The sequence below is a fragment of the Lutjanus erythropterus genome, chromosome 10, assembly GCF_056507025.1.
Source record: "Lutjanus erythropterus isolate fLutEry1 chromosome 10, fLutEry1.hap2, whole genome shotgun sequence".
Classification (NCBI taxonomy): domain Eukaryota; kingdom Metazoa; phylum Chordata; class Actinopteri; order Lutjaniformes; family Lutjanidae; genus Lutjanus; species Lutjanus erythropterus.
In genome coordinates this window covers 1,070,990-1,084,648 of record NC_139326.1, presented here as the reverse complement: position 1 = coordinate 1,084,648, position 13,659 = coordinate 1,070,990, and the positions used below count along the sequence as shown (strand labels likewise).

The following is a 13,659-nucleotide window of genomic DNA, read 5'->3' as shown; positions in this document are numbered from 1 at the left end:
TCTCTTCTTTTGTCTTTGTGCAGAGTTGCTCCTGCGCTCCTGCAGCGTTCACCTCCTCTCTGCTCCTCTGTGTGTGTCTGTGGTGTGTTCAGTGTGATGCAGAGACGTTGAATGTGTCATGTCTGTTTCCTGCTTCAGTCTGTTGCAACATTAATGCAGAACTGAGCAGCTGTGAGAACTCATACTTGTTCCTCCTTCCTCCTCCTGAAATGTCACACTAAAGTCTTAAAGTCTTTTATTCACATCACTCCTCCTCTCTGCCTGTCGTTACTTCACTTTTATCTTTTTTATTCTTCTACTGTGTTTCTACTCTCCACCTGTTGTGTCCCTTCATGTTCTGACACACAGTTAGTCCTCATAAAGACATCACGTGGTGTCACAGTTCCTCCTGGTGGACAAAGGGGGAACTGTAATCCATTACATTTAGTCAGCCTTAGGATGATTAGCAGGTTTACAATTTCAAAATGAAGAACAACATCCTACCATGCACAGTGCACACACAGCTGCCAATTCTTTATCATGGCCTATAGTGAAAAAATACCTCACATGATTCAAATTTCAGATTGTTTTGTCTTTAAATCGACCAATTAATCAATAAATGGTGCCCAACAAAGGGAGCAACTGCTGCACAAACTAATAAACAACCAATGTAAAACACTTTGATGTATTAGTAACCTACTACAATGATAAGTTATCAATACTCAGAAAAGTTGAGGCAATCGGTTGCCACAATTTCTGAGCTGATAAACTTAAAAGTTGGAGGCTGTCAGAGCTTAAAGGACCAGTGTGTAAAAATTACAGGAATTTATGTACGTAAATGAGATATATTATATATAAGTATGTTATTTATTATTATCAATCAACGTAAACTCTAATCAATATGTTCCTGTTACTTTAGAAATAGCCATTTGTAGTTACATACGGTCAGGTTGACTTACGGAGATCATCATCCTGCGCCGTCTACGGCAGCGCAGAGCGGACAAACTGCACTAACAGTGAGTCTTGGGAAGCCCATGGCGACCTTACGTAGACGCCGCAGCGTAAACACGGAAGTAGACGGGGAGGATAGACGCGGGTGATTGCTGGCAGATCGTTTAGCGTTGTGAATCTTGACTGGCACAGTTTTGACAAATGGAGGATCATACAAACACTGTACCAGAACAAAAAGCAGCGGACAGTGAATCCCCGTCATCCAAGAAGCGGAGACGCAAAGAAAGTAAACGCAAGCATGACAGGAAACGGCAAAAAACACGAATCAACATCGGCATAGCGTTTACACGATGGAAATCACTGATGGAGGACAAACGTTTTCACAGTGACGCCGAGGTTGCCTGTTTTCTGCTGGACAGGTAATTCATCCTACACACATAACTGTAGTTTGTTGTGAGATAGCTTTCGCTCGCCATTTTGTCCGCTGACGGCCACCGTACTCTTGGTGAGAGAGGGGCGGTGTCGGGGTAAATCCTCTTAGTTGCAATCTAAGGTTTGAACGTTAGATGCCACTGGAAATCACACACTTCTCCTTTAAATATCAGCAGTGTTACATGATTAAAGTTGTAGCAAAATATTTGATTGAGGCAAATCAAATATTTTCAGTAAATTAAACTTTTAAAATTTTCAGTCACATCTCTCATTGCAACAAGTTTACACACTGTACAAACAAAAAAGTTGAGGGAAACTTAATTCAGTTCAAAGCAACATATTAAATCACATCTCAAGTTAACTTACATTAGCAAAACATTAGCAAACTAGCTAGCTAAAGATTTTATTGTGTTAAGAAGGAAAACACTGGTCTAAACTCTTTTGTCCATGTGCTTCACATGTTTGGACATATTTTTGGACCTACTTTTCAACTGACATGGTTGTGACGGGATTAATCAATCGATTAGCTGTTCACTGCTCATATATACAACATCCGGTTACAGTTTCAAAATAAAGGCCTTTGTGAGGTTTAGGAAAGGATCATTTGGTTTAAACTCAGAACTTCCTGAAAACACAGTCGACACGGACTGTCATCTTGGACACTGATCAACATTTTTCACCAATTTATGATATTTTATGGACTGAACAAGTAATGGATTACATCAAGAGAACATTCATGTACACATATTGGCCTACAGAGAGTAAATGTGAGCAGAGAAATGTCAAAATTTTCTCCTCCAAAGCAGGTCTCAAACATCCTTCATCAGTCGAGCTGAGAAAAATGTAGTGCAGTAGAAAAAAATAGACACACAGCAGATACCTTAAAATTATACCTACAGTACTAGAGTAAATATACTTAGTTACTCTCCACCTCAGAAATAAAAGCCTCAGAATGCAGCGATCAGCTTCATTTATTCCACCAGAGAAGAAGACAACACAGACTGTGGGTTTGTTTTTTCTTCAGATTAATACTCTTTCTGCTGTCAGTAATCAATTCATTAATAATTACAATACTGTGATTAAAATGTTCAAAATTACAACTGAAGGGAAGAAAATTTAATAATGAAAAGACATCACTGGAGCCTCTCAGCAGTTTAGATTGGACTGTTTTTGTCCTTCTCTCCTCTCTTCATCCCTCCATCTTCTTATTCTTCTTCTTCTTCTTCCTCCCTCCTGACTGACGGCAGGGTGCTGTAGGTTTTGGTCCAGTAGTTGACGTATTCTGATCTCAGGTCGTAGCTGAAGAGACGACGACAAAGAAGAATCAAGATCAGAATTTAAAGTGGAGAATAAAATGTACTTTGATGATGACATACAGCAGCATTGATAAAAATTAAATAAATAAATAAAAGAGAATAGATTTTTTGCAGAGGAAAACAATTTAAGAAAAAAAATGTACAAAAAAACTCTGATGCTGTTCAGACTAGTTTAAACTGGTCCAGACCAGTTTAACCCAAGTCAGACCAGTGTAAACCAGTTTAAACCACCTTTGACCAGTGCAAACCTGTTTTTTTAAAATGCAGTATGATAATAATATACAGCATCATTGATTTTGCAGAGCGGCAGAAGAAAACAAAACAGAGTAGAGACAAAACAGAGCTGACTTAAACAGCATATAGTAGAGTGCAGTAGAACACAGTAAAAATACAGTGAAGCAGAAGTACTACACAGACAACAGATTGTGATTATAATAGCATGCATTAGTAGAACACAGTGGACTACAGAAGAGTCAGGGTGCTTCAGTCATTTTAAATAAAAGTACTGATTATAAAACAAGTTGAAAATGATCATTGAGGTTTTTGGGAAAACGGAAGAACAGAGTCACAGTAGATGACATCACAGTAGAACTCAGTAGAGTACAGTAGATGATAGTGTGTTACCTGATGGAGGACTTGGTGATCTTGTGGTTAATGGTCAGGTACGGTTGGTGGTATTTGGTGAAGGCAGGCCAAGGAACTGGGACTTTACTTTCGCCGTTACTGGGATCACTGGACAGGAGGAGAGGGAGAGATTATACCAGTTTAACCCAGTTCACATCTGTTTTCACCGGTCCATCAGCCCATTCATCCATTCAGACCAGTTTAAATCAGTTCAAACCAATTTAAATAGTCCAGACCAGTTTAAACCAATTCAGACTAGTGCAAACCAATTTAAGCCAGTTCCCACCAGCGCAAACTAGTTTAGACCAGTGAAAAAAAAAAGTTCTGATAACTTATAACTAGTTCAAGCCATTTTAAACCAGTTTGTACCTATTTTAAACCAGTTCACACTTGTTCACATGAATTCAAACCTGCAGTTTATCAGTCCATTCAGGAGTTCAGACCAGTGTAAACCAAATTAAACCAGTTCAGACCAGTGCAAAAAGCTGGTCAAACTAGTGCAAAACCAGTTCAGATAACTTACTTGTAACTAGTTGAAGACAATTTAACCCAATTCACACTTGTTAAAACCAGTTCAAACCTGTTTGAACCAGTTTATGCGCTTGCATACTGGGAGTTTACCCGGTCCTGGCGAAGTTGGTCCAGTACGCGATCATGTACTTGGACAGGTCTCGGTGTCGGGGAAAGTAGACCAGCGGGGTGGAGAAGGGTTTCCCGAACAGGTACTGCAGGTCCTCGGCGTGCTCCGCCTCCACCCAGCGAGGGAATCCTGGTATACGAGTCTCCATGTTGAACAGATAAGAGTAGGTATGGGCTCCCCTAAGGGACAAACAACAGCAGCAGAGAGAGAGATGCATTCTGGTCAATTTAAATATGAACTGTGAGTACTTTTACCTCCAAATTGAACTCAGCTGTAGTACTTTAATACTTTTATTGGCTGTAAAGCTGTGATGTCACATTAAACTGCAGTTCATGTTCTATGTCCTGCTGTGTACTTAGCTACATTAGCCATTAGCTTTGTTAGCTCTGTTAGCTGCTAACAGCTAACTAGCTCTCCTGCTGATTTCAACATGGGATTGTTTAATCAATCAATTGTTTTGATTAATTTTTTAAGTTCTGAGAAACACTGACTGAAATTGTCACCATTTTCTAGCATTTTATTGATCAGACAACTAATAATTGACAGATCAATAGTGAAAATAATCATTAGTTGCTATTAGTCCCTAGTCCCAAACAGAGTTTTACAAGCGGTTAGTCCAGACCGCTGCTCTTCTATGTTAACGTTGGCATGAACTATAAAATCTGCTGTGCAGCCAAGAAGACGGCAAAATTAACAAATGGTAAACGTGGTGTTTGGACCAATCAGAGCAGACCTGGAGTTGTTGGCATGGAGCTGCAGGGCGATCTGAGTGGGAACCAGGAACAGGAAGTCCGTCTCAATGTCAGCCACCGTCTTCTTCACCACCGCTGGATCTGGAGCTGAACCCCAGTGAGCTGAGTAGACGCTGTAGGCTGAGTCGACGGCTGCGTTCCCTTTCTCTTTAGTCAGACCGACCAGCAGACCCCTCACCTGCTCCCTGAGGACGAACATGACCGAGTTACAAAATCAGGACATCAGAAGAGTGTCTTTGCCACAACTTCTTTATGTCATTTTCTTCACAGAACAAATGAATCTGAATGCAGCCGCCTGGTTCTTTACTTGTGATGCAGAAGAATCAACTCAACAACTCTGTTCTGACTCCAGCTGCCAACATCTGGCCTCTCTGCGGCCCACAGTCGAGCTCCGGCCTCAGAGCTGCAGGTAGGTGGATTTTGATTTTTGTGTTTCCCCAATTTCCAGTCTTTATGCTAAGCTAAACTAAATGTTTGCTTTCTGTAGCTTCATGTTTAGTCTACAGATGATTTCACTAAATGTCAAATGAATCCTTTAATACTTAATTATGTAGCTACATAGCTTTTTGGTATTTCAGCCCGCAAAGATTTTGAAGTTGTTTTCAGTTTCAGAATTTGTGTTTGGTTGTTTTTTAACTTTTGCATGAAGCACTCAGTGTGTAACTTATCAGGATTTCGTGGGCCGTCTTTTGGAATTGTTGTGGCCCAAAATGTCTCCTGTGTTTTATATTTTTATATGTTCCTCTACTTATTTACTTGTGCATGGGATGATACTTATCTCTGCTGGTATCTTGCTGTTTACCATGTTATATTTCTTAACTGCTGATATTTCATTGTGCAGCACTTTGATCAACTTTGGTTGTACTTTATAAGTAAACATTCATTTCATTACTCACACAGAGGTGGCATTTCTTATGTTGATCGAAGGAACGTCGACTCCAGCGAAGATGTGTCCATCCATGCTGTTCACTCCAGCCATGTAATCAAACTGAGCGGCGTTGTGAAACAGCTGACTGGGATCATTAGGGATAAAATCACCATCGACCACCGGAGCGAGTTCAAGGAGGTCCATGACCACACCTGCAGGGAGGACAGACAGACTGAGACAGAGAACTGTCCACCTTCATGCACTCACAAACCGTAACTTAGCTAGCTTTGCAAGTCCACATTCTCTATGTGTTCAGTGGAGCCATAAGAATGAGACGCCAACACCTTACGACCAGCTCTAACATGTGGTGAGTCGATGGAGTCGTAAAAGGCTTCTCTTGTTTGTTGGTTTGGGGTCTAACTTCTGCCCTCTGCTGGTCCACATCTCAGTGACAGCAGAAGACAGTTATGAGTCATGTTTCATTTCGTGCAGACATGTTTTTGGTGGTTCTAGCTGTTCTGACCTTTCCCCAGAATCAGCAGCACATCGATCTTTCCCGCCATGGTCAAACCGACTGGGTCACTCATCTTCAGACATGCTATCATCTCGTCCTCGTTGCTTCTCCAGCAGCCAACTTTTCGAGCGATCTGCATAAACAAAAAAACAACACCCAAAAATCAGATTGATCCAACTTTACTTTTTTATTTTTCATCTACATTTGACAGAACAGCAAAATGTTTTGTGGACCTTCTTGGTGAGAGCCATGGGGTTCTTCTGCAGAGCCCAGGGACTGAGAGCCACACCACACTGAGAGATCGCTCTGCGGAATAACCCTTTATTGTAGGGAGACAGCATCTGAGAGGACAAACAGACAGACACCTCCTGAAAATCTCAGCCTCTCACATATCTGTGAGGACACCAAACAACCAAAAGTTTAAAGAAGTCAGCAGCAGCGTTTGAATCTCTGACCTGGTAGCTGACGCTGGCGGCCCCAGCTGATTGGCCGAAGATGGTGATGTTGTCGGGATTTCCTCCGAATGCCTCGATGTTCCTGCGGACCCAGGAGATGGCAGCATGCTGATCCCACAGGCCATAGTTACCTGAGAGGTCAAAGAAACACCTGTTTACTGTTTCCTGTCTGTGACTGAGGTCATCAGGAGACGAGTTGCCCTGTTCATTAAGTACCAAGGCTGTAGAATTGTGTAGGGACAGGAGGGACGTGTCCCTGACAACACTTTTGATCAGTTATTAATTATCGACAAATCTTGTGAGTTATTCAGACAATCAGGGGAAAGTGAGACACGCAAATCTATTACTTTGTCGTTTATTCCCAGCAGTCTCTGCCCCCTCACTACTGGCTGAACATTATTATCAGGCAAGTGGGACAGATGACGGGTATTTGGATGTAGAAAAGTAAAACCAGTTTGTATGTGGTCTGGGTCACAATAAACTAGGGGTGGGTAAAAATATCGAAAAATTGATGCATCGAAATTATCCGCCTCCTAATTCAATATCGATTAAGCAAACCCTCTGAATCGATTCACCTCCTGGCCATTGGGGGCGCTGTGCGCAACATCTTCGTGTGATTCGCGTTTTAAGGACGGAGGCTGCACGCGACCAAACAACAACAATATGTCTGCAAACTACCGCCAAGCTCTGTCCGCGCACAGAAGATAACAGAGTCTGTTGCCGTCTTCATTTGCAAGGACCTTCGACCGTACAGTGTCGTGGAAAATGAAGGTTTTAAGAAGATGGTACACACACTTGAACCACGATACGCTGTACCAACACGAAAACACATGACAGAGGTCGCCATCCCGAAGCTGTACGCAGAGGTGAAGACAGAGGTTTATATGCACAAGTGAGCTATTATGGTGCTGCTAATGTTTTATTTTCAGATGTTTTATTGCCCAAAGATGTGAAGTAACGTACCACATGTGTTATGGGCATGAAAATAAATATTTAATAATTGCCAACAGGTACTCTTAATTATTTGTGTATTTCTACTTCTTACTGAATCGATATTGAAAAATTTAAATCAATATCGAATCGAATCGAAACCTAAAAAAATCGAAATCGAATCGAATCGTGAGGTTCTTAACAATACCCAGCCCTACAATAAACTGACATATCATCATTAAACTAAAGCAATGTCACCACATTCAGTGCTGACGTGTGGACGTCGACCTGCGGCCCGACGTGTGGACGTCGACCTGCGGCCCGACGTGTGGACGTCGACCTGCGGCCCGGCGTGTGGACGTGAACCTGCGGCCCGACGTGTGGACGTCGACCTGCGGCCCGACGTGTGGACGTCGACCTGCGGCCCGACGTGTGGACGTCGACCTGCGGCCCGACGTGTGGACGTGAACCTGCGGCCCGACGTGTGGACCTTCACACCTTGATTTAGACCTTCAAGTGTGAAAAAGCCCTCAGACATCAGAAAACAAAAGTTAGGCTCCGGTTCTTTTAAATAAAATGCAGGTAAAGTTCTTAAATTTGCAGAGAACTTTCTTGGTTCCCTGAAGAGTTCCTTCATTGGAAAAGGTCCACAAGTCTGTTACTTGTCTCCACACTGAGGAGACGGGACAAGGTACTGATCAAAACCACACCTGAACCACCTCCCCGTCATCTGTCCTGAACATGATCTCCTCTGGCCGGAGGAACATTCAGCAGCTGAGCTAACAGGCAGTTTATCTTCCAAAATACTGATAAGACAGCAAACACACCGCAGCTCTGCATGCTGGGAAATCACCAGCAGGCACCAAAACACAACTTCAGTCCTGGTCTGACCCCGAGATACTGACCTGAACTGCAACAGGTGGACACGTGTCAGCTGACTTGACCTGTTTTGTGTTTTTGTTGTTTTGTGCACTGATAAATAATCGATAACAGATCAATAGTGACAGTGAGGGTTGTTGTTGTGGTCACACACCTGGCAGTCGTGAATCTCCGGTGCTCAGGAATCCCAGCGTACCGACTCTGTAGTTCACCGTCACCACGATGACGTCGCCTCTGTCGGCCATCTCCTTCCCGTCGTACAGAGAGTCCCCGAGGATCGCCGCGTCGTTGGACGCCCCCAACAGGAAGGCTCCCCCGAACAGGTACACCATCACCGGGAGGTTGGTCGACACTGACGGACAGACAGACAGAGAGGGTTTCTGTTAGTCAGTCAGAGCAACAGTCTGACAGTTGAAAAATAGGTCCAAACAATAATTTTCCCACTAATCAATTAGTTGTTTGGTCCAAAGAAAATGTCCAAAAACTCCAAGGATGTCTTGTTTTGTCCACAACCCAAAGATATTGAGTTTACTGTCAGAGAGGAGCAAAGAATTCACATTTATTCACAGTTAAGAAGCTGAAATCAGAGAATTTGGACTTTTTCTTTCATTTGTCTTTTCTTTATTTGATCAATAATCATCAGAAATGTGGATATGATGACTAAGTGGGTAAATGCAGATGATAGAACAGCTGGAACATTCTGGTAAATTCAGAAAATAACATCAGTACAGGAAAACACAACACCGATGTCATGTCACAATATAATAATATCCTAAATCTATCATGAGCCAATATTATATTGATTTATTTCTCAGTCCTGTTCTGGACAATAAAGATGTTATTACATGTGTCCTCTTCCCTTTTTTTTTAATTTTCCATCTATTTGTAATTTTGTTTAATTTTCTTTTTTACATATAAATTTCTCTCTTGTGCATATATAAGAACATCTGCAAATAAAAAAGGGAAATTTGTTTATTTATGTTATTAATTTTTTTTCATTTTAACTTTAGTCAGCACTTCCTTCCTTTTTTCTTTTCTTCCTTCCTTTCTCTTCCTCTTTTTTGAGTATAACATACATACAAAATGTATCATGTAATGTTACTCTCTGTTTATATGTTCTTTGTTTTTTTCTTTTATTGCTTATATTACATGCCTATGAGTTATTAATTTATGACTATACTTGGTTTTTCATTTGTTAGTTTTGTTGATTTTATCTGTTTGTTCTGTTACAGGAGTGAGGTGGGATGTGTGTCCAGGATCAATAACATGATTTTATGTGTCTTTCTGTCAGTGTTTCCCTGCGTTATCAAAACATAATTTAAAAAAGATTATTTAAAAAAATGTGGATAGAGGTGAAAACTGCTGCACAAAAGTCTCAGAAAACTGAAAAAATAAGAGTTAAAAAAAACTTTTTGATGACTTTTCATAAATTTTAACTGGTGTGTGTGTGTGTGTGTGTGTGTGTGTGTGTGTGTGTGTGTGTGTGTGTGTGTGTGTGTGTGTGTTACCTACATTTGCGTCCCTGTGGAACAAAGATGTTCAGATACAGACAGTTCTCGCTGCCCCGGGTTTTTGTCTGCAGCAGCGTCACCTGCAGGCAGCGCTCTGGAGATTTAGTCGCCTTCAGAACTCCTGAAAACAACAAACAACAAACAACAACAAACAACAACATGAATGTGTTTGTGTTCTGTTTTATTCTCATCAACATTCAGATTATTAACGAGATAAACTCTTCAGTTTGAAATCATGTTTACTCTGGTTGAGATTATGTTGTCAGTATGGAGTCAGGAAGAATCTGACAGAAGCTAGCGGTTTCCTTTTTCTTCCAGTCTTTATGCTAAGCTAGGCTAACAGTGCAAACAAAAGTATCATGGAGGAAGTGGTGAAGTCATTCTAACATTACACTCAGGCAGAATCAGGCATTTCTTTAGTGTGCAGGGGTGAACTGATGTGAAAGTTTTTATTTGCCTGAGTCTGAGGAAGAAGACAGAAAAGACACACTGTGACTCATAATAATCATTTCTAGAGCTGCAGTAAGTGAAGAGGTGCATGTTGTGTCCCCGGAGAAACAGACTGTGTCTCATGTCAAAAAGAAAAGACATTAAAGTTGATGTGGAAAAAAAGAAAAACAGAGCAGAAGAAAAATAAGGAAACAGGTGAGGAGCACCTGACCAACATCAGAGATTATTCTAAATATCCACAGGTGGAATCAGAAAGGAGGGTGAAAGTGATGCAAGCGATTTCAGTGGGTTTCATTTTAAATCTCTGGATTTATGCAGCAATGATCTGTGATTGGATGTTTGTTAAAGGATAAATCCTGATGTTGTGTCTCTTTGAGTCGCGCTCAGTTTGTCCTCGTCTCCTGAGCTGCAGGCCGACAGGATACAACATGAACGTGTGAATATGAAGGGTGATGCAGATCCAACTGCAGCTCGTTTACTTTCAGACCCACAGACAGGTGTTAAAACTTATTCAGGTGAACATGAGGTTTACTTTGAAAGCTGGAAGAGGCTCCAACAGCTCGTCCCAAATCCCTACAGCACGAGTCACATGACCACATCAATAAACCAGAATGACCCTTTAAGATCAGTGTGAGCAGCAGCGTTTCAGTGATGTCACTGTGTCCTGGAGTACACCTGAACATCACAGTGACCAGGTGAGACATTAATAATAAGTGTTAATTTAATCTTTAATGATGAGTCGATTTACCGCTCCATCCAGGGTGAGGTTTTGGTTTCTCCCACTTTCCAGGAACGTCAGCGAAGGGGATCCCTTGAAAGACGTCGACGGACCTGAAGAGCCCCATCCTGTGACTCTGTCCCTCCACCTGCCCCCCCTCTGTCTGCACCACGCCCAGCTACACACACACACACAGAGGTTAAAACCAAATTCTCACATTAATTAACTGTAACAGATCATCAAAAAGTAAAACTTAAGTTCATAATTTTCTATTAATAGGAACTTTGAACATGAAATATTTTTATACTTCATATTAAAAATTTGGAATCTCTGTATTTCAAAAATTGTTCACAGTGAATTATGAATCTGATTCGTTTTTATTTGGCTGCTTGAAAATGAGTTGCAAGTGAAAATATTGAATTATTAACCATTATTCACTTTCACTTCTAAGAGTTTACAGTGTTTGAAATGCAGTTGATTTTCTAAAACTAAAAAAAATCAAGTTTATCTAAAGAAGAAAAGTAAATTATGTCAACAAAACATTATTAGTTACAATGTAAAGCCAAATAATTTAGCAATACTTTAGATTATCAGAGTTTAAATATACTTGTGATGTTAGATTTACTCTTTGGTTGTAGTTAAATTAAAATGATTGATATTTTCATTCACACCAAGTTAACACACTGTAAAAACAAAAAAGTTGACAAAACTCAAAATTTCAAGGCAACTTAATTCAATAGATTTGAGTTTAAAAGTCGAACTCAAGTTGAACAAGTTTTGGCAGCTAATAATATTTTGTTGAAATAATTTTTTTAATTTAATTTTCAGGCATCCAAATAAAGACAAATCAGGTTCATAGCTCACTGTGAACTATTTTTAATATACAATATTTGGGGTGGTTTATAAAAGTCACAAGAATTGATTTTTTTAAGAAGAAAAGTGAATTATCTCAACAAAAGATGAAACGTCGGCAAAACTTTGTTCAGTTTATGTCAAAACTGAGTTTTGAGAATTTGAGCTTAAATCAAAAATCAGAAATCTGTTGAATACAGTTGACTTGAAATAGATTTTCTCAACTTTTTTACAGCACAGAACTGACAGATTTTAAATTTAAAAGTATTACTTGATGTTCAAAGTTCCTATTAATTGAAAATTCTGAGTTTAAGTTTTTAATAATTTGGTTTTACAGTGTAAAAAGGAACCAACAAGCAGCAGACAGGAAGTCAGACAGAGCTGAGATGGTTTGAGTCTGAACATTGAACATTTAATGACACAATGAAAACATCATATTTATACTCTGATAACTAATAAATAATTAATAATCAATGAACTGACCTTTGCAGCTGAAGCTGAACTCGACCAGATGCTGAACAGAAGCACCAACAGCATCCTGTCTGTCTGTCTGTCTGTCTGTCTGCTCACCTGCCTGTCTGTCACACTGACCTCCTGCAGGTATTTATACTCTGATGGAAACCTCTTATCTCCAACACCTCAGCTTTAAAGGAGCAGTCCAACATTTTAGATAAAACGTTCTGGGGCACATTCAGTCTGTTTTTCTGTTATCGATCGATGTGTTTCCTCACGTTGGTCTGAACAGGCGTGCAGCAGCCTCTCAGCTACGTTTTCTCTCGTTTGGTGGAAACTGCAGTAATAAAGTGTCTTCAATGTAACAACAGAACAGCGTCAGATTTTCCCTCTGACAGAGTCGACGTCCACATTTCATAGAACATTTAATCACCGGGTTGGAACTTTACAACAGCTTGAATATATTTTGCAGCAGAACTCAAGAATCAAAATCAAAATTTGTCTCAGTTCTCAATAATGAGTGAGAAATGTTCTCTCACTTTAATAACAGAGTGAAAATATAAATACAGATTAACACCCTGAAGATGTTCTGCAATCACATGTTCTTTGTTCTGCAGAAAAACATCAGTGTGTTGTTCTGTTTGTTCTGTTTTGTTCTTGTTCAGTTACAGAACTCCATGACTTCAAGGTTTAAGGTGACAGTTGCTCAACTTCTTTTTATCATTGGACTGAGAACACACACAGCTGTTGCTGCTCACACACATGCACACACACACACACACACACACACACGCACACACACACACACACTGATCTCTTCAGGTGTCTTATTACTTTATTTTGGCACAGAGACTTTGCACCAGAGAACCTCCTGGTTTTTACCAGATTTTATTGGTGAGAAAAGTTTATGCAGCAGCTGAGATTTATATCTAAAGTTTCATCTTTAAATGAAAGAAACAGATGCCATGTTCACTCCACTTTCATCCTAAAATGATTTAATTTCTTGACGTTTCATTGATTTGGTGATGAATGTGAACAGCGTTTGTGTATGTCAGGTATGTGACAGACTGCTGTAATACCTAAACAGCAGAAGATTCATTGAGAAAAGATGCAAATAATAATAATAATAATAATAATAATAATAATAATAATAATAATAATAATAATAATAATAATAATAACTTTATTCATATAGCACCTTTAAAAACAGAGTTTACAAAGTGCTTTGATAGACAAAGTAAAAGAGCACAAGAGCAGGATACCAAGGAAAAATAACAGCAGAGGGCCAAACAGGAGTTAACTAAGGCTGAAGTAAAACAAGACACAAGCAAAGAC

At 40.1% G+C, this 13,659-nt stretch overlaps 1 protein-coding gene across 1 annotated transcript; it reads right to left on the bottom strand.

Annotated features, from left to right (window-relative positions):
* Nucleotides 1-2,315: 2,315 nt before the first annotated feature.
* LOC146319742 (bile salt-activated lipase-like) lies at nucleotides 2,316-12,467 on the bottom strand. The gene is made up of 12 exons (XM_084727771.1): nucleotides 12,355-12,467; nucleotides 11,050-11,197; nucleotides 9,853-9,972; nucleotides 8,495-8,692; nucleotides 6,532-6,662; nucleotides 6,310-6,417; nucleotides 6,086-6,209; nucleotides 5,591-5,774; nucleotides 4,676-4,879; nucleotides 3,924-4,121; nucleotides 3,303-3,410; nucleotides 2,316-2,661 (listed from the first exon to the last, which is right to left on the bottom strand). Exons 1-12 carry the CDS (start codon nucleotides 12,406-12,408, stop codon nucleotides 2,568-2,570), a joined length of 1,671 nt encoding a protein of 556 aa, XP_084583897.1. The 5' UTR covers nucleotides 12,409-12,467; the 3' UTR covers nucleotides 2,316-2,567.
* Nucleotides 12,468-13,659: the final 1,192 nt, after the last annotated feature.